General features: G+C 43.4%; 1 protein-coding gene across 1 annotated transcript in view; it reads left to right on the top strand.

The window, feature by feature from the left end:
- Positions 1 to 22,792, top strand: part of ESYT3 (extended synaptotagmin 3) — a 52,352-nt gene extending 29,560 nt beyond the window's left edge. Inside the window, exons 9-23 of the mRNA XM_028518516.2 lie at positions 428 to 598; positions 1,297 to 1,379; positions 3,160 to 3,208; positions 3,670 to 3,759; positions 4,261 to 4,323; positions 4,446 to 4,508; positions 5,055 to 5,123; positions 5,692 to 5,778; positions 6,732 to 6,881; positions 8,665 to 9,161; positions 9,844 to 9,942; positions 10,441 to 10,572; positions 21,380 to 21,485; positions 22,286 to 22,335; positions 22,655 to 22,792. Coding sequence (XP_028374317.1) covers positions 428 to 598; positions 1,297 to 1,379; positions 3,160 to 3,208; positions 3,670 to 3,759; positions 4,261 to 4,323; positions 4,446 to 4,508; positions 5,055 to 5,123; positions 5,692 to 5,778; positions 6,732 to 6,881; positions 8,665 to 9,161; positions 9,844 to 9,942; positions 10,441 to 10,572; positions 21,380 to 21,485; positions 22,286 to 22,335; positions 22,655 to 22,691 — 1,746 coding nt within the window. The 3' untranslated portion in view covers positions 22,692 to 22,792. The remainder of the gene's footprint in view (positions 1 to 427; positions 599 to 1,296; positions 1,380 to 3,159; positions 3,209 to 3,669; positions 3,760 to 4,260; positions 4,324 to 4,445; positions 4,509 to 5,054; positions 5,124 to 5,691; positions 5,779 to 6,731; positions 6,882 to 8,664; positions 9,162 to 9,843; positions 9,943 to 10,440; positions 10,573 to 21,379; positions 21,486 to 22,285; positions 22,336 to 22,654) is intronic.
- The last annotated feature ends 80 nt before the right edge of the window (positions 22,793 to 22,872 follow it).

Here is a 22,872-nt window from a genome sequence, read left to right on the forward strand (position 1 = left end):
GCCAGCAGCGAGCAGTGCCCCCAGGGCTGCGTACACCTGGGTACTGGGAAGAAATGACCCTGGCAGTCAGTCTATGTGTGGGTTACAGAGAGGGGCTCAATATAGGAAGAGACCTCAAGCGACAGACTGGGTTGGTCATGGTGGTTGGCACAGGAGGAAATGGCTGGAGTTGGATAAGCCATTCACTCGGCAGGTGGGGTGGCCAGCAGTGTGGGCAGGGCCTTGTGGCACAGTGGATACTGGGTCATCATGCACTGCATGGCCCTGGCCAGGAGACTGCTGTCTGTGGCCTCTGTCTCCCTGTCCAGACCATGGAGGGTGAGCTGGGCCGCTGTGATGTCTGGTGGCTTTGGCTCTGGTACTGTAGGCCTTGAGGGCTGGTGCAGTCCATGGAGCAGTGGTGAGCCTTGGGTTGGGCCTTTTTTAGGGGGTGATCAGAGTCCACTTGCTGGAGGCGGAGAAGCTGGCCCAGATGGACCACTTCCTAGGGATCCGAGGCAAGTCAGACCCATATGCCAAGGTGAGCATTGGCCTGCAGCATTTCCGGAGCAAGACTGTCTACAAGAACCTGAACCCGACCTGGAATGAGATGTTTGAGGTGAGGGTCTCCTCAGACACAATCAGCTAGTTCAATGTCTTCCAAGCTCTGCTCTGGGTTGCACCTGGTGTAGACAGGACCCCCGCCCTCAGGTGCCAGTGCGGCAACACTGGGCCGCAGGAGTGTGCCTCCGGCGCAATCCCACTTCGCCGACCAACCAGGCTCCCAGAGGTGGGCTGCTGTGGCCCCGCTGCAGGAAAAGCCCGTAGATGAGTTCCCACGTCCTTTTCCCACCAGAGTCAGCTGTGTTGTTGGGTTTTCAAATCAAAGAAAGAAAGAAAACCTCCTAGAGGCAGTTCTGCCTCAACAATCCTTTCAGCCAGAGCCAGCTGTCAGGAACCTGAAGCTGTTCCTTAAGTTTAGCCACAACCCCTACCACGGGAAGGGTCAGCCCCACAGCCCGTTAAGGGCTCTGGAAGCTGCAAGCCCCATGCGGAACACACAGCAGCCACTGCACCTGAATGCCCACCCTGCCACAGCCTTGCCCCTGTTGCCCCTAATCGCTGCACCCTGCAGGGGAGGGCATTCCCCCCTTCTTACAACAGGGGTTTTCCAGGCACTGAGGAGGGCAGGAAAGTTCCCAGGGCTCCAAGCTGGCAGGTGGTGGGACTGGAATTTGGCTCCCCGTGGGTCATGTGTGAGGTCTGCTTCAACGGCCACTGTGGCCTGTAGGTCAGCTCGCCTCTCTCTCTTTCCAGTTCATAGTGTACGAAGTCCCTGGGCAGGACCTGGAGGTGGACCTTTATGACGAGGATCCCGACAGGGACGACTTCCTGGGCAGGTGAGGAGGATGGAGCTGGGAGAGGGGGTGCTGGGCCTTCTGTCCCTGGGCCTTCCAAACCTCCCTCCTAGATGTCTCCTGAGTGTCCAGCCCTGGGCTGGGGCCTGGGTGTAGAGAGGAACCCCAAGGTTTGTATACCGTAGGCTCTGCTTTCTGTGGTCTTGGTAATGTACTGAGTCCCCAGTTGGAGCACTGGGCAGGGGCAGAGCTGGCCTGGGTAGCCAGGTCCCCAGTGTCAGGGACCCTGGCTGCTCACTGGGGCAGAACGCAGAAACTCGGCCGTGTGAAGACCGACATGGTGACTTGGTGGGGGCTGCCCACCAAAACTGTAAACTTACATACATGTTTCTTGGTCCTGCAGCCCCACTTCCAGACCCTATACAAGCTATACCTGACACGCGAATTGCAGAACTGAGGTGGCAAAACAAAAAAAGCTAGAAATAGCGCTGGCTGGGTGGCTCAGTTGGTTGGAGTGTTGTCCCATACACCAAAAGGCTGCAGGTTGGATCCCCAGTCGGGGTGTGAAGGGGAGATAACCAGTCGATGTTTCTCACATTGATGTTTCTCTCTCTTTGCCCCCTTCCTTGCGCTCCTAAAATCAATAAAATATATCCTTGAATGAGAATTAAAAAAACAAACAAACCTGAGAACAGTTTGAATGTACGGCCTCAGAGGACACCGGATGAATGTTTGATAAATTTGCCAGTGCCAAGCTGAAGAATCTTCTGCAGCTTTAAAAAACGACGAGTGGGATCCGTGTGTGTTGGCCTGGAGGGCGTCCACTGTGTTCCAGGATGAGGGAGCAAGCCGTTGCGAGGGGCCTGTGCAGTTTGATTCACCTTTCCAGGGAGGGCCCTGGGGTGTGTGTGTGTGTGTGTGTGTGTGTGAGCACAGGAAAAGGTGCGGAAGCCATGCAGCAGGCTGCTGACATTGCTCATCTCAGAGGGTGGACTGGGAGGCAAAAAGAGAATTTTATACAAATCTTCATACTCCTGCAGCTTGTTCCCACAAATACAGAATTCCAGAAAGTATGAACAAAATACAGTGGAAGGGGCACAATCCGACAGCCTAAGAAACAGCCTGCAAGCAAACTGTGCTTATCTTTTCTCTCATCTTAACAAAAAGTTGCCACTTTTGTAGCATTGCGGATTTGAAGTATGGCTTGTGATTCTGGTTTTTGGTAACTCAATTCAAGTGTGTTTTGAGCTCAAGCACACTTCTAACAGTTACACAGAATTAATTTCCCCTCTGCCTGGAGTCAGGGCAGATGGCAGGCAGGCTGTGACTGTGGGCGTCGCCTCCTTTCACACCCCTGCCCGCTATCTATCCTGTGGAAGGCCTGGGGGCAGTTTCTGGTTGGAGAGGCATTCAGTTGTTGCAGTGACTGCAGGAGGTGGTGCCACCAACATTTGGAGGGCCCCAGGCATGGAGGCTAAGTCCCTATGATGCACAGGCAGTTTTGCATGACGAAAACCCATCCCACTCAAGTGCCAGTAGCACCACCACTGAGAATCTGCAGCCGGTGCGTCTGGCAGTGTCTGCTTGTTCCCCTCTGGGGATGGCAGCACGCCCAGGGGAAGCAGCACTGATGGCTGGGCAGTCCTTCCTCTGCTGGAGCTGAAAGTGGTTTCCCAGTGGTTCCTTGGCAGGAACTAGATCCTGTCTCGAGGGCCCCCTTGGATGTTTGACAGTAGTTTGACATCCGAGGGATGTTTGCCTCCACACCGCCTGCTGCTTTCCTTCTGGCAGCCGAGCTGACCCCACTCCCCGTGTCTTCCAGCCTACAGATCTGCCTCGGGGATGTCATGGAGAACAGAGTGGTGGATGAGGTAGAGTTGGTGCTTGCACCCCCTCCCCATGGACAACTCTAGGAGGTTGCTTCAGCCCCCGCTAATGCTATGAAATGGGCCCCTTCCGTGCTGGCCTTCAGGGGAGAGAGCTGGGCCAGACACAGACAGGTCCAAGGGACCCGCTAGGGCCTGGGTTGGAAGAAGCTTCCCAGGAACTCCCACAGAACAAAGACCCCCAGCAGGGGATGGTCACATTACTGCAAAGAGCAGGCTGGGCCTGGTAGGAGGGTTTTTCTGACCCAAAGTGCAGCGCTTCAGTCCTGTAACCTCATCTCCCAGACCCTCAAGCCCTGAGTCCACCCTACCTGAGCTGGTCCCCCTTTTCCCTGAGACCTCTGTTAGGGCTCCACCAGGTCCCAGAACTGAGCTGCCCATAGAGGGTCAGTAGCACCTCACTGGCCCTTTCCCTGAGCTTTCTTTTCCTCCTCGTCTCCCCACAGTGGTTTGTCCTGAATGACACCACCAGTGGGCGGCTGCACCTGAGGCTGGAATGGCTTTCACTGATCGCTGACCCTGAAGCTCTGACTGAGGTGAGCATGGGCGTTGGGACTCCCTAGCAGAAAGCGTGGGTAGGGGGGACGGGGGAGGGGGGTCTGTGGTGGGGCTGGTCATGAGTGGGCTGTGCACGTGGAGGGAGGGAGGGAGCTGAGCCCTGACATCTTGCTGAGTCTTCAGGCCAGCCCCACCTTGTAGGGAGCATGTCCCTTGGCCCTGTCTCCACACGGGGCAGCTCCTGATGTTTCTCAAGAGCTGGCCTGAGCGTCTCAGCCATCTTCAGGGAAGCTGGGCTCCTTAGAAGCTGCATGTTAGTGCCCATCAGCCCCGATCATAGGGAAAAGCCACCCTGTGTCTGACTTCAATCTGCCACACTGCAGTCAGAGTCGCAGCCTGATCAACAAGCTAGGTTGTGAGGGATCTCATGGCCAGTCCAGAGGGCTGGCTGGCTTCCTCCTGTCATGAACAGGCATCTTTCTAAAACCAGTCTGTCTGCCAGTGCTGGGGACACCTAGTGAGGGTCTGTCTGCTCACAGGACCATGCTGGCCTTTCCACTGCCATCCTCGTGGTCTTTCTGGAGAGCGCCTGCAACCTGCCGGTGAGTGGTGACCTGGTCAGAGTGTCACACATGCCCTGCCTTTTGCCCAACCCTTTCTAATGCTCACTTGAAATGGAAATTCACAAATGTTGTGCTGCTCATTTACCCTTCTTGTACCACAGAGGAGCCCTTTTGACTACCTGAATTGCGAATATCGAGTCAAAAAACTCTCCAGATTTACCAAGGTAGGAGTGTGTATGTGGCTGGAAACTGGAGTGAGAGCAAGTCCTAACTCCTTTCCTCGGAGTAACCACAGCCCACGTCTTCCGGGAGACAGGCTGTGCAGACGCAGCCTGGGGATGATGAGCTGCTGTCACCAAGACTACTGTGTGCGGCAACTCGACCCCACATTCATGTGCCCCTGTCTCAGCATGACTGTGTCTCATTTCACTGCCATTTTACAAATATGCCCCAGAAAGTTAAGTGCCTGGGTCATATACCTGAGGGAGGAGTTGGAACCTGAATTTACCCTGTGTGCCCCCATCACCCCAGCCAGACCCTGCTCCAGTCCCGTCTTTACCTGAACCTGCCCCTGGAGTCAGCCCTGTGCAGGTGGCAGCACAGTGACAGGGGCCCAGAGCCCCCGGGTAGTCTTCACTCGAAGGGAAGTGACTGGCTGGCCCCAAGTCCCACTGATGCTCCCGAGGGCTGGGAGGTGGGGGAAGGGGTGTGGTGTCTTGAGCGGACACCAGTGGTGCCACCCTCATTGTTGTGGATTTGCCCCCTCACAGAATAAGGTCAGCAGAGACCCTTCTTCCTACGTCAAGCTGTCTGTAGGCAAGAAGACATATACAAGCAAGGTAAGACAGCTCGCTGTGTCGCCGTGAGGAAATGGGGGCCCAACCCTTCTCAGGGAGAGAAGCAAAAGACAGGAGAATTAGCTTATACTGAATGCCAAGTAGCTGCCAGGACCCATTCTAGGCACTTTGTATTATTTTATTTAGTCTTCAGAGTAACCTCACACATAATTTTATAGTTCAAGAATCTGAGGGTCAGAGGTCAGTGACTTTCCCAAGGGCACAAGCTAGAAAGCAGAACTAGGGTTCAAGCTTAGGGATGGCTCTAAGCTTGCATCCTTTCTGCCACCCCACCAGGAGCCCCAGTCCAGCAGCAGAAATGCTCCCCTCCCGAGTGAGCGCTAATGCTCTTATGATTTTCAGCCCCTGTAGAACTTCTTGGCAAAGCTCTCTCTGCTTTTGAGTCTGGCGGCCTACCTTGGCGCCTCCCACAGGCTGACATGTGTGGGGGTCTGACCCCTGGGCAGACGCAGAGAAGACCACCAGCAGCGCCTGGGGCTGGAGTGAGAGCAGAGGGTGCTGTTGTCCTGCCCAACCAGGCCCTTTAGCGCTCTCTCCCTCTTGTCCCCAGACCTGTCCCCGCAGCAAGGACCCTGTTTGGAGCCAGGCATTCTCCTTCTTTGTACACAGTGTGACATCTGAGCAGCTGCATCTCAAGGTTGGCCCGAAGTTGGGCTCTTGGAACGAGCCGAGGCCTGTCTACGCTGGGAGGGGTGGGAGCTCGAATGGGCCTGAGCAAATCTGAGCACCTGTGTGTGGAAGAGGTTACTGGGGCCCCTGCATCTTACTGAGGCTAATGCCCAAGGTCACTGGGTAAGAAGCTGTGGAAGGACAAACCCTGAAGTCCCTTGGCTCTCCCTGTAAGAGTCTTTCTGGTTGTTACACAGCACTGAGTGGCCTGTGTTGAAATCTACTCAGGACATTAATGATTTTTTTTTTTAATCTTTACCTGGGGACATTTTTTTCATTGCTTTTAGAGAGAGGAAGGTGGAGGGAGGGAGGGAGGTGGGGGAGAGAGACACACACATACATCACTGGCTGCCCTCTCTCTCACGTGCCTAGACAGGGATCAAACCCACAACCTAGGTATGTGACCTGACTGGGAATCGAACCCGCAAACTTTTGGTCCATGGGATGATGCTCCAACCAACTGAGCCACACCAGCCAGCGCAATGATGATATATTTTTTAAAAATAGATTTAATCTTCACAAAAGATCTGTAGAAGAGAAATATCTTTATTTTACACATGAGCAGAAGCCTCAACAGTGACTTGTCTAAGACATTACAGCCAACAAGTGGTAGAACTGGGATCTTTGGGGGTGGGGGTGGGGGTCAGCCCTGACTGGATTTCCCGTCATGGAGCAGGCCCTGGGCATTTGACAGACCTACTTCACACAGACCATAATTGCCTCTACCCTTAGTCTGTCTCTTCCCAAGTGAAGGCAGGGACCATGCGGGGCCCCACTCCCAGTTTTCAGAACAGGACCAGAGGCCAATAGCAACGTAGGACATAGTTAACTGAAGTGAATTTAGACTTGGCTGGGACCCAGAGAGTGGTGTCAGTGAGGGCGGGGTATGATTATTCTGTTTGTGACTGGCCCGCTGCCCAGGTGCTCGATGACGACCAGGAGTACGCTCTGGGAGTGCTGGAGCTGCCCCTGTGCCAGATCCTCCCCTGTGCCAACCTGACCCTCGAGCAGCGCTTTCAGCTGGACCACTCGGGCCTGGACAGCCTCATCTCCATGAGACTGGTGCTTCGGGTAATTCTCTCCTCTCAGCCCCCAGGGGAGGCGGGGTGGAGCTCTGGCTCTGGAGCAAGGTAGACTGTCCCAGCACCAAGTGCCTGCTCTATGCTGGGAAGAAACTAGGAGATGGATTCATATTTTTCATCAGTTTTGGAATATTGTCAGCTGTTACCTCTTTAAGTGTTGCCTCTCCCATTCTTTTACTCCTTCCTTCCAGAACCCCTTCCATGCTGAAACTTCTCATCTAACTCCATGTCTCAACCTGACCTCGTCTTCATATTTTTTCTATTTCTTTATCTCTTGGTGCTACATTCTCACTTCCTCTCATCTGTCTTCCAGTCCACTCACTCTTTCTTTGCCTATGCCTAACATGCTGTTTAACATGTTCATGGTCTGTATTTCAAAGGCTGTTTTTCATTTCTAAATATACCTTATCTTTTGCATTGTATTTTATAATCTTTTCATGTTTCTATTTCATTTTTAATCATTTGAAAATACTCATATAGTGGAGGTCTGCTAATCTGAAGATCCTGGCAGTTTAAATTTGCTGTTTGTTGTGCCTATTGATGCTTTTTCGTGGTGACTCATTTCTGTGTTTGGCAACTCGGGCTGCAAACATGTGGTCAGTGTTCCTTTGTAACCTGAGTGGAGGCTGTTCACTTCCAAGGAGACTCTGTGGTTGCTGCAGCCAAGAACCTCAGGGGCACTATAAACCTGGGTTCTTTTTTATGCTACCTTTTTGGGGTTTTGAGTTACCAGAAGTAGTATAAATTCATATGGGATGACCCAATGCATATGAGAGAGGCCTATAAGGTGCCCTATTCTTAGGAGAGAATTTATTTCCCCCAGCTAGAGTTCAGGCTGAGGCACACTCACTTCTGGCCATCATTCTTTGCTGGGGGGTGGAATGTTTATCCTACGCTTTTTCACTAACGAGATTACACCTTCATAGGTCCTCCTTCCAGCCCCAGCCTCACAAGATCAAGGTCTCTTCCCCTAATCCCTTGGATTCCAGGGCTGATAAATGACTCTAGGAAAGCTTAACCATTACTTTTTAGTTTTACCCTTTTAAACCCTATGGATTTTACTTACTTTCTTGTGAGTTTAACTATGTATTTAAAAGGATGTTTATTTTATTGGGGCATTTCTAACAAGATGTTTTCCAGAATATTTTAAAAACACCATATCGCTGGCAATGGAGGCCCTCAGGAAGGGTCCTGATAATGAACAAATGGGTGGGGGAAGGAAAGGAGAAATGCAATGGCTGAGGTTTGAAACTTGGGTGCTAAGACCCACAGGGGTGTGTCTGCCTAGGAAACACATTTTAGGGAAAGCAGTGGTGAATCCGGTGACAGCTGGAATATGATCATTTCTAGAAGGTAGCTGGTGACAGATGTGAGGTAAAGGTGAGGACAAGAGTAAAGGTGTGGATCTGGGAGTCCTCTGCACAGAGGGAAAGTGCGTGCTGAGAGCGGCCAGGTCTCCCGTAGCCAGTATGAACACAGAGAGAAGAGACCAGGACTCAGTCTTCACGAAGACCCACTAGTGAGGCAGGAGAAGGGGAAAAGATAGAGAAGCACTGGTCAGAGAGGGAAAAGGGCAGAGAAAGGTTAAGGAAAATATGGTCTAGGGGCAAAATTACATTGGGTTGATAGGAAGGAACTGAGAGTTTAAGAAAACTTTTCCTCCCAGAAGAAAAGGAGAAGGAACCATTTCCCAGAGGTTCAGGTGAGAACAGAGGAGGAGAAAATGGGAGTGGTGGGCCCAGCCCATAAACATCTCTGTCATCTGCTTGCAGTTCCTACGTGTGGAAGAACGAGAGATGGGGAGCCCATACACAGGACCTGAAGCCCTAAAGAAAGGCCCTTTGTTCATTAAGAAGGTGGCCACCGACCAAGACCCCAAAGCCCCGCCCCAGGAAGAGGGCCCTGTAGACTTGCCATGTCCCCCAGACCCCACTTCTGACCCCAAGGAAGCCTCCAAGAGCACCACAACAGGAACCGGTGCCACCACTGCTGCCACTGAGCCCACACCCCAAGAGGCAGGCCCAGAGCCGAAAGGCAAGGACAATGCCAAAGGTTTCTGTGAGCCCATGGGGGAGAAGAAGACTGCGCCCGCCATCTTCCTGACTGTCCCAGGCCCCCACTCTCCAGGGCCCATCAAGTCACCCAGACCCATGAAATACTCCATCTCCCCATTCGCATGCCCCCCCACGAGGCTGGCTCCCAGCATGTCCTCGCTCAGCTCCCTGGCCAACTCCTGCTTTGACCTGACAGATATCAGCCTCAGCATTGAGTATGCACTTCTCTGCTTAACCTTCTCTAAAATTCACCTGCATGAAAAATAACTCCCTGGATGGAAAAGTACCTGTGAACTGGCTTTTCTGCTCAAGCTCTGGTTTTTCACAGAATGGCTTTATGAGAGGCAGCACAGTGTGGTAGAAAGCACACAGGCTGGGGTGGAGGAGGGGGAGCACAGAGCACGTGTGCACCAAGTGGTCTGGCGTGGCTCTAGCTATATACCAACTGTGAGGGATCCTGGACTTGGCTGGTAAGTCTCCTTACAGGAGAAAACCTTCCTAAATTCTAAAGAGTTATATTGATATAATAGAGAAAGTTTAGAATATGGAATTATGCAATCAATGACTGCCACTTAAGTGTTTACCATAGGCTTAGCATGTTATGTGATTTAACTTGATCTTCACAATAACCTTACGAAATAGACCTCATTGTACTAAAGGTCAAATATTCGCCTAAGGTCCACAAGAAATCATAATATAAAGGCAGATCCCACTCCAGGCTTCATGCTTGTCCTGTGGTAAAGTAGGGTAATTATACGAGAATGCTGGATGGAACTGACTTCCAACTGAAAAATTTTAAAATTAACCCACGTGTTCTGAACTCGGGACATGCTCTTAGTGGTTGGGGGAGTGGCCAACACTTGTAACGGTAACAGAAGTGACACCCTTTCTTTACAGAGGCAGGGATCTCTGGCAGCGGAGGCTGGGTGAGATTCAGCTCACCGTGCGCTACGTGTGTCTGCGGCGCTGCCTCCGCGTGCTAATCAATGGCTGCAGGTAAAAGGACGCTGGGGCCAGGAAAGGTCCTTTGGGAGCACCAGGTGACCAAAAATCAGAATGGGGACACTTGAACAATGGCAGGTGTGGGCAGCCCTTAGGTAGACAAATAGTACAGTGAGAAGGAATGAGCTTTGAAGGCTGTCATGCTGTGAGTGACAAGGTCCTCACCAGTGCTGGTGGGCTCCAGAGCCAAGGGCTTTGCTCTGACGTAAACACTGCAAAACTGTCTTGGGTGGTGGGAGCCAGTCCATTTTTTCAAGTGGGAATCAATTTCCTTTAGATAGAAAATACTTGGTTCTACTCCAAACTTCACAAAAATGCATTGTTTCGAAATAATGATGTTTTGTCCTCCAAATTCTGCAGACTTTTGTTCTATTGGTCACCAAGACTAGGGGGCACTTTTGTCCTCAAGACCACCTAAAGCCGAATGGCTAGTACAGCTTTCTCCAAATGAGTATTTTCAATGTTTGAAAACCAGGACCTTTTTTCCTTCAGAAACCTGACACCCTGTACCAGCAGTGGAGCTGACCCTTACGTTCGAGTCTACTTGTTGCCAGAAAGGAGGTGGGCAAGTCGTAAGAAGACCTCAGTGAAGCGGAGGACCCTGGAACCCCTGTTCGATGAGACGTAAGTGGGCCAGCTGGCCTGCCTGGAGCACCTTGTCCGTGCAAGCATTTACTGAGCACCTGTTGTGTGTCTGGCAGCCTGCCAGGTCATGGGAGGGGTTAGGGCTAAATAAGACAATGCAGTCTATGCCTTCATGAAGCTTCTATGTACTTTAGTGGAAGAAAAGGACTGCTGGGCAGTTTAGCAAAACAGCTAACTCTTTTCTTGCTCATAGGGCCTAAATTCTTCATGATTATGTAGTGTTCCATACCCTTGCTCTTTAAATGAAGCCTTTTTGGCAGTAAAATAATTTGAATCTGGTCAAATATATTTTCTTTGACTCTGTGTTAATGCAGCAGATAATAAATATACTGCGAACCTAAGGGCCTAAAATTTCCTCCAAAGCTCCAAGCTCTTTGGCCTGTCCTCCCTCCTGCAACAAAGCCTAGGGGGAAGGGGAAACAGATACCATCCCATATCCTTGGGGGCACTGCTTGTTTTTGATGGCTCTGCAGTGGCAAGTCTTATCCTAAATATTTTTATTCTTGGTTTCAAGTTGACCTCAAGGTACAAAAGCCAAAATCTCATCATTGTTTCTTTCGGCTTCAGGATCCTGGGAGGACATTTCTAGCTAGTTCAGGAAGACATACCCGCTAATTCTGGTTTCCTTATCTTGGAATAACTACTCATTTTAGATTTTACTTCCCTTGCCTTTGGGATCAAGTTCCCAAAGACTCCTCTGATATTCAAGTCCATAAGTCTAATGCCTATGTTTTCTGCTATGTATCTTACTGTTCCAGGCCTTATATTCAAGTCTTTAATCCATTTTGAGTTAATTTTTGTGTATGGTATCAGCAGCCTAGTTTCACTCTTTTGCATGTGGCTTTCTGGTTTTCTTAGCACCATTTATTAAAGAGAACTTCCTTTTCTTGTTGTTTTGGTTCCTTTGTCAAAAATTAGTTGCTCATATACATGTGGTTTTATCTGAGTTCTCAATTCTGTTCCATTGGTCTGTGAGTCTGTTTTTCTGCCACTACCATACTGTTTTGATTATTGTAGCTTTGTAGTATAATTTGAAGTCAGGGAGTATGATACCTCTGGCTTTGTTCTATTTTCTCAGGATTGCTTTGGTTATTCAGGATCACTCGTTCCACACAAATTTTTAGTATTTTTTGTTCTATTTCTGTGAGAAATGCCAGTGGCATTTTGATAGGGAGTGCATTAAATCCATATATTGCATTAGGTAATATGTTCATTTAACACAGTTAATTCTTCCAACCCATGAAGATGGAATAATTTTCCATTTGTTTGTGTCTTCTTCAGTTTCCTTCAACAGTGTCTTGTAGTTTGCAGTGTAAACATCTTTCACCTCTTTTGATTTATTCCTAGCTATTTTCTCCTTTTTGTTGCAGTTGTAAACAGAATTGTTTTCTTCATTTCTCCTTCTGACATTTCATTGATAGTATATAGGAATACAACAGATTTCTGTATATTAGTTTTGTATTCTACAACTTTATTATTGTTTCTAATATTTTTTTGAAATAGGGTTTTCTTATATACAGAATCATGTCATCTGCAAATAGTGACCATTTTACTTCTTCATTCACAATTTTGATGCCTTTTACAAAGTGGAGCAAAAGTAGGTTTACAGTTAATATGGAAAACACAATTAATAAATAATACAAGAATAAACTCTGTTTCACATACAACTATAAACCTACTTTTGTCTTACCCTTTATACCTTTTTCTTGCTAGGACTCCAGTACTCTGTTTAACAGTGACAAGAGTGGCATCCTTGTTCCTGATCTTAGATGCGAAGCTTTCCATTTTTCACCACTGATACATTATCTGAGAATCTATTATATAGGGCATCATGTTGAGGTACTTTCCATCTATACACATTTTATCATAAATGGATATTGTATCTTGTCAAATGCTTTTTCTGTATCTATTGATTTGAGCCTTCATTTTGCTAATGTGGTCTATCACACTGATTGGTTTGTGTATGCTGAACTATCCTGCATCCCTGGAATGAACTTCACTTGATTGTGATATATTATTCAGTTTTGTTTAGACTTTTTGCATCTATGTTCATCAGATATTGGCCTGTAATTTTCTTTTTTGTGTGTTGTCCTTGCCTGGTTTTGGCATCAGGGTAAGGCTGGCCTCATAAAATGAGTGATGAAGTATTTATTCCATCTTCTTCAATTTTTTGGAAAAGTTTTAAGGACAGGTATTTAATCTTCTCTGAATGTTTGGTGGAATTCACCATTGAAACCATCTGGTTCTGGACTTTTGTTTTATCAGGAGGTTTTTGATTACGTTGAAATTTCCTTGTGATCAGTCTATTCAGGTTTTCCAGTTCTCCATGGTTCAGTCTAGGAAGGTAGCATAGTTCTAAGAATTTGTCCCAGGATATCAAATTTGGTAGCTTATTCCCTTTCATAGCAGTCTTGTATACTACTTTGTATTTGTGTGGTGTCCAGTGTAACTTTAATTTCCCTTTCTGATTTTGAGTCTTTTCTCTTTTTTTCCTTAGCAAGTCCAGCTAATGGTTTGTACATTTTTACCCTTTCAAAAAACCAGCTCTTTGTTTCATTGATTTTTTTCCTGCTATCTTTTGGTTCTCTATTTATTTTTTGCTGTAATTTTAGTTCCTTTTATTGACTTTGGACTGTTGTTCTGGACTGTTCTTCTTTTTCTAGTTCTTTATGGTGTACACATTAGTTTTCTTTAAATTTTATTTTTCAATGACATTCAGTATTACTTTCAAGTTTTAGGGTGTTTGTGATTTTGATTTTTTTAATTTTTAATTGTAGTTCAAGTACAGTTTTCTGCCTTTTACTCCCATCCCAGCCCACCCTTTTATTGTTTCTTGAGGTAGGCCTATAATGCTATAAACTTCCCTCTTAGTAACACTTTTGCTGCATCCCCCAAATTTTGATATGTTGTATTTTCATTTTCATTTTCCTCTAAGTATATCTGATCTCTTCTTATTTCTTCTTTGACCCAATAGTTGCTCAGTAGCACATTGCTGAAGCTCCACAGTCATTGTTTCTCTAGTTTTCTTCTTGTAGTGTCCGGTTTTGTACCATTGTGGGTCAAAAAATACACTCAGAATTACTTCAGTCTTCTTAAAGTTATTGAGACTAGTTTGTCCTCCAACATATGATCTAGTCTTGAGAATATTCCATGTGCACTTGAGAAGAATGTATATTCTGTAGTTTTGGGATGGAAAGTTCTATATTATGTCCATTTGGGTATATATTTCTTTGTTGATTTTGTTTATATGATCTATTAACTGCTGTCAATTGGGTATTCAGGTCTCCTACTATAATTGTATTTTTGTCAGTTTCTCCCTTTAGGTCTGTTAGTAATTGCTTTATATATTTTGGTGCTCCCAGACTGGGTACACATATTGATAACTTTTAGGTTTTCTTGAAGAATTTCCCCTTTATCATGATAAAATGTCCATCTTTGTCTAATTACTTTTATCATGAAATCTATTTTATGTGATGTAAGTGCTGCTACACCCACTTTCTCTCAATGTCATTTGAGCCCGTGTTTGTCTTGGAGCCAAGATAAGTCTCCTGTAGGCAACATATAGTTGGGTCTTATTTTTAAATCCATCCTGATATTCTGTGCCTTTTGACTGATGAGCTCAGTCCATTTACATTTAGGGTGATTACTGATATATGAATACTTACTACAGCCATTCTATCTTTCATTTTCTGGTTGCTCTGTGTCTCTATTGCTTCTTCTCTCCCTTGTGTTTCTGTTGGCTATTTTAATTTGGTGATTGTCTATGATTTTTTGGTTTCCTGTTTTTTTTGTTACATCTCAGCTCTAGAGTTTTGTTTTGTGATTATGATTAGGTTTATGTATGAAAAGTTCCATACCTACAGTAGTCCTTTTTCTTCTGACTGTAGCTTATCCTCATTCACCTGTGCAAGTTCACTCCTCTTCCACCTTTTTTCTTTTCATAAATTATCCCTTTTTAAGATGTACATTTAAATAACTATTTGAGTTTATCATTATCAAGAAGGTGTGAGAGAATTTATTTGTTCAATACTTACTGAACAATTTATGCCAGGCACTATCCTACATTCTAGAGCCACCCAAGAAAGACACTTTGCAATCAAAGCGAGCTCTGACAGAATTATAAAAAGATGCCAAAATTGCTATGTGGAAACGAAGGAGAGGTTTGACATTTGTAATGAACCTAACCTGTTAGTAATTCTCTCTCAAAATTGTGTCAGCAAGATATGTCTGGATTATCTGGAAGGTGGACCTGGTAACCTCCACCCTAAACCTAGAAGTAAGGAGTCCAGAGGCCTCTTGTGAGTACATAACCCATACCACACTTAATTAAAATGTCCAGAGTGAAAGGAGAGAATCCTAAAAGCAAGAGAAAACAACTTGTACAATGGAACCACTGTAAGAGTTTCAGCAGAAACTTGGCAGGTGAGAAGGAAGAGCCACAATAAAAAGTGCTGAAAGGAAAAGAAAAAATACTTCCAGATAAGAATACACTCCCTGGCAAACTTATCATTCAGAACTGAAGGAGAGATAAGTTTTCCAGATAAGCAAATGCTAAAGGAAGTCATCACCACTAAACTGGTCTTATAAGAAATGTTAAAGGGACTTCTTTAAACTGAAAAGAAAGGGTGCTGATTAGTAACAAGAAAATATATGTAAAAGTTTAAATCTTATGGAGAAAGATAAGCATAATGTAGGTAGTGGATTAATCACTTATAAAGCTGGTAGGAAGGTTAAAAGTAGTAAGTACAGTTATAATAATTAGTTACGGGGCACACAAGATGTAAAATGTGGCACTCCAAAACGTGGGGTGAGAGAGTACGTACAGCTTTACAATGCATTCATTCTTATCAACTTAAAATAGACTTTTCCAAATATAAATTGTTATATGTAAGCCTATCTGGACCACGAAGCAAAAATCTATAGTTGGTACACAAAAGATAAGGAGAAAGGAACCTAAGCATACCACTAAAGAAAATCATCAAACCAGAAAGGAACACAGAGTGTGAAGAGAGGAGTAGAGAACTATAAGACAGCCAGAAAAAAATTGAACAAAATAAGGATCAATAATTAAATATATAAATGAACTAAATTCTTTAATCAAAAGACAGAGTGGCAAAGGGATGTAAAAAGATATTCCACACAAATAGAAAACAAAAGCAAGCTGTGTTAGCTATACTTAAAGACATAAAGGGATCAACCCAACATAGGAGCACCTAAATATATAAAGCAAATAGTAACAGACCAAAAGGAAGAAATAAACAGCAATACAATAATAGTAGGGAACTTTAACCCTCCACTTTCATCAATAGATAAATCACCAAGACAGAAAATCAGTAAGGAAACATTGGGCTTAACAAATATATACAAAACATTCCATCTGAAAGCAGCCAAACACACATTCTTAAGTGCAGATGGAACATTCTTCAGGATAGATCATGTTAGACCATAAAGCAAGTCTTAATAAATTTAGAAAGACAAATCGTATTGAGCATCTTCTCCAACCAAATGGCATGAAATCAGAAATCAATCTTTTATTTTTTAACTTTTATTTTTATTGTATTTTTTCCATTACCATTTAGTCCCCTTATATTCCCCTCCCCCCTCACAATCACCACACTATTGTCCATGAGTCCTTTTTGCTTAGTCCCTCCCGCGTCAACCTCCTTAGCTGTCAACCTGCTCACTATGAGTCTGTCTCTATTTTGCTTGTTAATTCAGTTTGTTCATTAGATTCCACACAGAAGTAAAATCATATGGTATTTGTCTTTCTCTGACTGGCTCATTTCACTTAACATAATGTTCTCCAGGTCCAGCCATACTGCCGCAAAGGGTAAAATGTTCTTTTTTTTTATAGGTGAGTAGTATTCCATTGTGTAAATCTCCCATGGCTGTTTTATCCACTCATCTACTGATGGACACTAGGGCTGCTTCCATATCTTGCCAATTCAGAAATCAATTTTTATGTGGAGATTATATAACTTGCTACTGAACAACAAATGGATCAACAAAGAAATCAAAAGACAAATTAAAATATCTTGAGACAAATGAAAATACAACATACCAAAACTTATGGGGTACAGCAAAAGCAGTCCTAAGAGGGAAATTCATAGCAATAAATCAATAAACAAGAAAAATTTTACACTTCAAGGAATTAGAAAAAGAAGACCAAAGTTCAAAGTCAGCAGAAGAAAACAAAGATCAGAGTATATAAATAAATGAAATAGAGATTAGAAGGACATTAGAAAAGATAAGTGAAACTAAGAGCTGGTTCTTTGAAAAGAAAAATAAAATTGATAAACCTTTAGCTACACTCACCAAGGAAAAAAGACTCAAATCAGAAAGGAAAGAGGAAACATTACAACTGATAACCACAGAAATAGAAAGGATCATAAAAGACTACAATGAACAATTATACACCAACAGATTTAATAACCTAGAAGAAATGGATAAATTTCTAGAAATATACAATATACCAAGGCAATCATGAGAAAATCTGAATATACCAATTACTAGTATGGATATTGAATCAGTAATCAAAAACCTTTCAACCCTACTTTCCTTGTTAGTTCACTTCATTCATTAGATTCCACATATCAGTAAGATCATATGACATTTGTCTTTTGCTGACCAGCTTACTTAGCATAATGTTCTCTAGGTCACTAGACATATGAAAAGATGCTCAACATCACTAATCATAAGAGAAATGCAAATTAAAACCAAACTAAGGTACCATCCCATACCTGTCAGAATGGCTATCATCAATAAATCCACAAATGAGTGCTGGCAAGGATGTGGAGAAAGGGAGACCCTTTTGCACCATTGGGAATGCAGACTGGTGCAGCCACTGTGGAAATCAGTATGGAGGTACCTCAAAAATCCTTTAGAACATTAACCCAAAACACTAATTCAAAAGAACATAAGCACCCCTATGTTCACTGCAGCGTTATTTACAATCACCAAGATATGGAAGCAGCCCAAGTGCCCATCAATGTATGAGTGGCTAAAACAATTGTGGGACATTTACACAATGGAATACTACTTGGCCATAAAAAAGAAAAATGTACCCTTTGTGACAGTATGGATAGACCACTAGGGAGTAGGGGAGATTAAGGGGTAGAGGGATTGGGCAAAAAGGACCCTTGGACATGGACAACAGTGTGGTGATTGCTGGGGGGAGGGGTAAAAGGGGACTAAATCGTAATAGAAAAGTATACAATAAAAAACAAAAATTAGGGAGAAAAAACCCTTTCAACCGAAGTCTAGGACTAGACATTTTTACTGCTGAATTCTACCAACCATTTAAATAATTAACAGCAATCCTTCTCAAACTCTTCCCAAAAATACAAGAGGGAACACTTCCAAACTCATTTTATGAGGTAAGCATCACCTTAACACCAAAACCAGACAAGAGCACCACAAGAAAAGTAAATTACAGGCAGCATCCCTGATGAATGTAGATACAAAAATCCTCAACAAAATATTAGCAAACTAAATTCAGCAATACATTAAAAGGTTCATACACTGTGATAAATAAAGTAGGTTTAAATCCAGGGATGCAAGGATGATTCCACATCAGCAAAATGAAGGATAAAAATATCTCAACAGATGCAAAAAAAGTTTCAGTTTTTCATTCCTGATAAAAACTCTGAACAAAGCTGGTATTCTTAGCATAAAAAGGCCATATATGACAAGTTTGCAACTAACATCACACTCAGTGATGAAAACCTTAAAACTTTTCTTCTAAGGTTAGGAACAAGACAAGTTTGCTATGTCCATTCTTGTCACTTTTATTCAGCATATTAGAAGTCCTAGCCATCACAATCAGGCAACAAAAAGAAAAGGCACCCAAAGTGGAAAGAAGTACAACTCATATTATTTGCAGATGATGTGATATTATATATAGAACACCCTAAAGAATTCATCAAAGAAAAAGAACTAATCAACAAATTCAATCAAGTTATAAAATACAAAATCAATATACAAAAACATGTTGCATTTCTACATACTAATAATGAACTATCAGAAAAGAGAAAGCAATCCCATTTACAATTTCATTATAAAGAATAAAGTGCCTAGGAATAAAGTTAACCAAGAATGTGAAAGCCCTGTATATTGAAAACTACAGGACACTAATGAAAGAAATTGAAGAAAACAAGTAAGCAGAAGAAAGTTTGTTCTCCTGAATTGGAAAAATTCATATTGTTAAAATATTCATACTACCCCCTGGCTGGCATAGCTCAGTGGATTGAGTGCAAGCTGCGAACCAAAGTGTCGCAGGTTCGATTCCCAGTCAGGGTACATGCCTGGGTTGCAGGCCATGACCCCCAGCAACCGCACATTGATGTTTCTCTCTCTCTTTCTCCCTCCATTCCCTCTCTAAAAATAAATAAAAATCTTAAAAAAAATATTCATACTACCCCAAGCAATCTACAGATTCAACTCAATCCCTATCAAAATTCAAATGGTGTATTTCACAGAAATAGAATAAACAATCCTAAAATTTGAATGAAACCATAAAAGACCCAAAGCAATCGAAAAAGAACAAAGCCTGAGACATCATGCTCCCAGATTTCAAACTATATTACAAAGCTATCGTAATCAAACAGCATGGCACTAGCATATAAACAGACACATAGATCAGTGGAATAGAATACAGAGTCCAGAAATAAACTCACATATGTATGATCAATTAATTTGTAACAAAGGAGCAAAGAATATACAAGGAAAGGACAGGCTCTTCAGTAAATACTGCTGGGAAAACTGGACCACTGTCTTACACCACACACAAAAATTAACTCAAAATGAATTAAAGACTTGAATGTAATATCTGAAACCATGAACTCCTAAGAGAAAACATAGGTAGACGCTCAAAAACGTAGATGGTAAGCTTCTTGATATTGGTCTTGGTCATAATTTTTTGGATGATACAAAAAGCAAAGGAACAAAAGCAAAAATTAAACAGTGGGACTATATCAAACTAAAAAGCTTCTGCACAGAAAAGGAAACCAACAAAATGAAAAGGCAACTTTATGGAACAGGAGAAAATACCTTCAAATCATATTTCTCATAAAGAGATGAATATTCAAAATATATAAAGAACTCATACAACTCAATAGTAAATATCCCCATCCAATTAAAAATGGGCAGAGGAGCTGAACATTTTTCCAAAGAAGTCATACAAATGGCAAAAAGGTCATGAAAAGGTACTCAACATCACTAATCAGAGAAATGCAAATCAAAATCACAATGAGATATCCTCTCCTAGGAACCTTTGTGCACTGCTGGTGGGAACGTAAATTGATGCAGTCACTATGGAAAGCAGTATGGAGGTTCTTTAAAAAATTAATACTAAAATTACCATACGATAAAGCATTTCTACTTCTGGGTACTTCTCCAAAGAAAACAAAAACACCACCTTGAAAAGATATATGCATTCTGCTGTTCACTGCGGCATTATTTACAATAGCCAAGACATAAAAAACCTATCCGTCAGTAGATGAATGGATAGAATGTGGTGTTCATACATACACTCACACAATCGCACATTATTTAGACCTGAAAAAAAAAACTACCATTTGTGAGAACACAAATGAACTTTAAGGGCATTATGCTAAGTGAAATCAGACAGAAGAAGTTAATTACCATATGACCTTATATGTGGAATCTAAAAAAGAAAAAGCCAAAAACAAACAAAAGGACTGAGCTCATGGGTAAAGAAAACAGTCCAGTGTTTGCCTGAGGTGGGAGGTGGGCAAAATGGGTGTAAGAGTCAAAAGGTGCAAATTTCTAGTCATCCGTAAGTCAAGGGGTTGCAAAGGACAGCATGGTGACTATAGTTGATAATAGTGTATTACCTATTTGAAAGTAGCTAGGAGAGTGGATCTCAACATCACAAGAAAAAAAATTTTATAACTATGTATGGTGATTTTAACTAGACTGTGGTGACAATTTTCAATATATACAAATATTGAATCATCATGTTGTATACCTGAAACTAATATAATGTTATGTTGCTTAAACCTCAATAAATATTTTTAAAAACCTCAGAAGTAAGGAATCCAGAGGACTCTTGTGAGGACATGACAAAGCTTGTACACTAAGATTTCTCTGCCTTACTCCACAGGCATAAGTGGAAATAGGCTAGTATTTCCATGCAACTCCAGAAAACATTAACCATTCTGCATCCTAGCCCTTACCTGGTCAGAAAAACTTGGAAGCGTTTGAGGTGGTCCTATGAGCAGGCACTTTCCAGAGTGAGAAGAGGCAACTGAAAGAGTGGCAATCAAGCCCTGACCAGGTGGGCCAGCTGGTTGGAGTGTTGTCCCACACACCAAAAGGTTGCTGGTTCGATCCCTGGTCAGGGTGCACACGGGAGGCAACCTAGTGATGTTTCTCTCTCACATCAATGTTTCTCTCTCCCCCTTACTCTCTCTCTAAAATCAATAAACATATCTTTGGTTGAGGATTTAAAAAAATTTAAAAAGGAGTGGCAGTGACGGTAGAGTATGAGAAAGCAAGAAGCAAATCACGAAGCACAGTAGTCCGAGGAACTTAAGGGAGGCAAATGGGCTCCTGATACTTCCTAGGTGTGTGAATACCACAGGACAGTCATTATGTATAATAATAATGCACTAAGTATCTGCTATAAGCCAATACTGTTCTAGGTGCTACTCTCAATTGTCTATAGCTTGTTTTAAAAGTAGGAAAATGGATGAAACACTTCAGATTTTAAACAGGAATGCTGAAGATATGTAAATCTGATTTCTGGACTTTTTGTTTCTTAAAGATTTGAATTTTTTGTTCCCATGGAAGAAGTAGAGAAGAGGTCACTAGATGTCGCAGTGAAAAACAGTAGGCCGCTTGGCTCACACAGAAGAAAGGAGCTAGGAAAAGTAAGTACAAGAACTCTTAATACTCAGTCCCTCCTAGTACTCTAGCTGGAGTTCATTGGTGGGACACACCCTTGTAGAAATTCTGATGGGATCGTTTGACTATTACCAGAACAGACCTTAAGGAAAATATAGCCTCATTGGTTTGTCTGTTTTTTTTTTAATAGTCTTGAAACAAAATAATGTAGATGTATAAATTAATATGATAAACCCCATTTAACAAACTCGAGAATACACAAATTCATCACTGCACAAGTAGTTGGACATCTGCTATGGTATTAAGCATTTTTTTTGATATACACAGCATTATTGTGAAGCTTGGATCTCATTATGTCAATATTTTTGTGGTGAAAAGATTTTACTTAAAGTAGAAGTAGAGGAAATGCAATCCTCAGGAAGATGCCAGAGAGAGAAAAGAATATTTATACAATACTTAGTAGCTGTATTCTAATAAACACCTCCTTACACTCACCTTTTTAAAGCCCACTTCTGCGAAGTAGGTGAAAGCCCCTTCTTTCAGTTGAGGCAATTATGTTTTGCTTTAAATTCTAAATCAGTTAATGAGTAAAGGCAAGTCATTCTCTCTTCCTGTAACATTCATAAATGCATTCCTGAGGCATACAGCAATTCACCTTTTTCTGGGACACTGATGTCAGTGTCCATGCGGCCCTTCTGGAGAGGGCCCAAGTTGAAAGCCAAAGGAAAAAGAGCCCCTACTCAAAATCAATTCCATTTATCCCAGTATATTTCCATTTAATGCACTTATTTTTTGTGGAAGGGAACTGATTATTTGTGATTTTTAGGTACTGATTGATTTATCAAAAGAAGATCTGATTAGGGGCTTCTCACAATGGTAAGTGAGCCCTTTCATTCTATCAAGGAAATCTGCTAGTCAAGACGTTGTTGCAGTTGCCCATATTCCTTCTGTAAAATTTTTCCCTTTAAAGTACATTTCAGCTTCTTTGGTTATCAAGGAGGGAGGCTGGTTATCACCTTTACTGCTTGCAGATCTCACTTACCTAAAGGATCTCTGTCAGCTCTATCCTTAATCCTGGCTGACCAACTTACACAGAGATGGTTCTGCTGGTCCCATACAGGCCCAGGCTGGCCAGACTGTCCTTTACTACCACCACACACTCCCAGTACTAAGTCCAAACCCAACTGTCTTACAGGTATGAGCTCACTCCAGATGGGCATCCCAGAAGTTGATGATGAGCAACAGTATCACCTTTATTTATTATTTATTTTTAAATCATCACCTGAGAATACCTTTTATTGATTTTAGGGAGGGAGAAGAAGAGGGGAGGGGGGACAGAGAGACATCAATGTGAGAAAGAAGCACCAATTGTTGCCTCTCGTATGCACCCTGACTGGGGATCAAAACCGCAAC

Source organism: Phyllostomus discolor, chromosome 7, assembly GCF_004126475.2.
Source record: "Phyllostomus discolor isolate MPI-MPIP mPhyDis1 chromosome 7, mPhyDis1.pri.v3, whole genome shotgun sequence".
Taxonomy (NCBI): Eukaryota; Metazoa; Chordata; class Mammalia; order Chiroptera; family Phyllostomidae; genus Phyllostomus; species Phyllostomus discolor.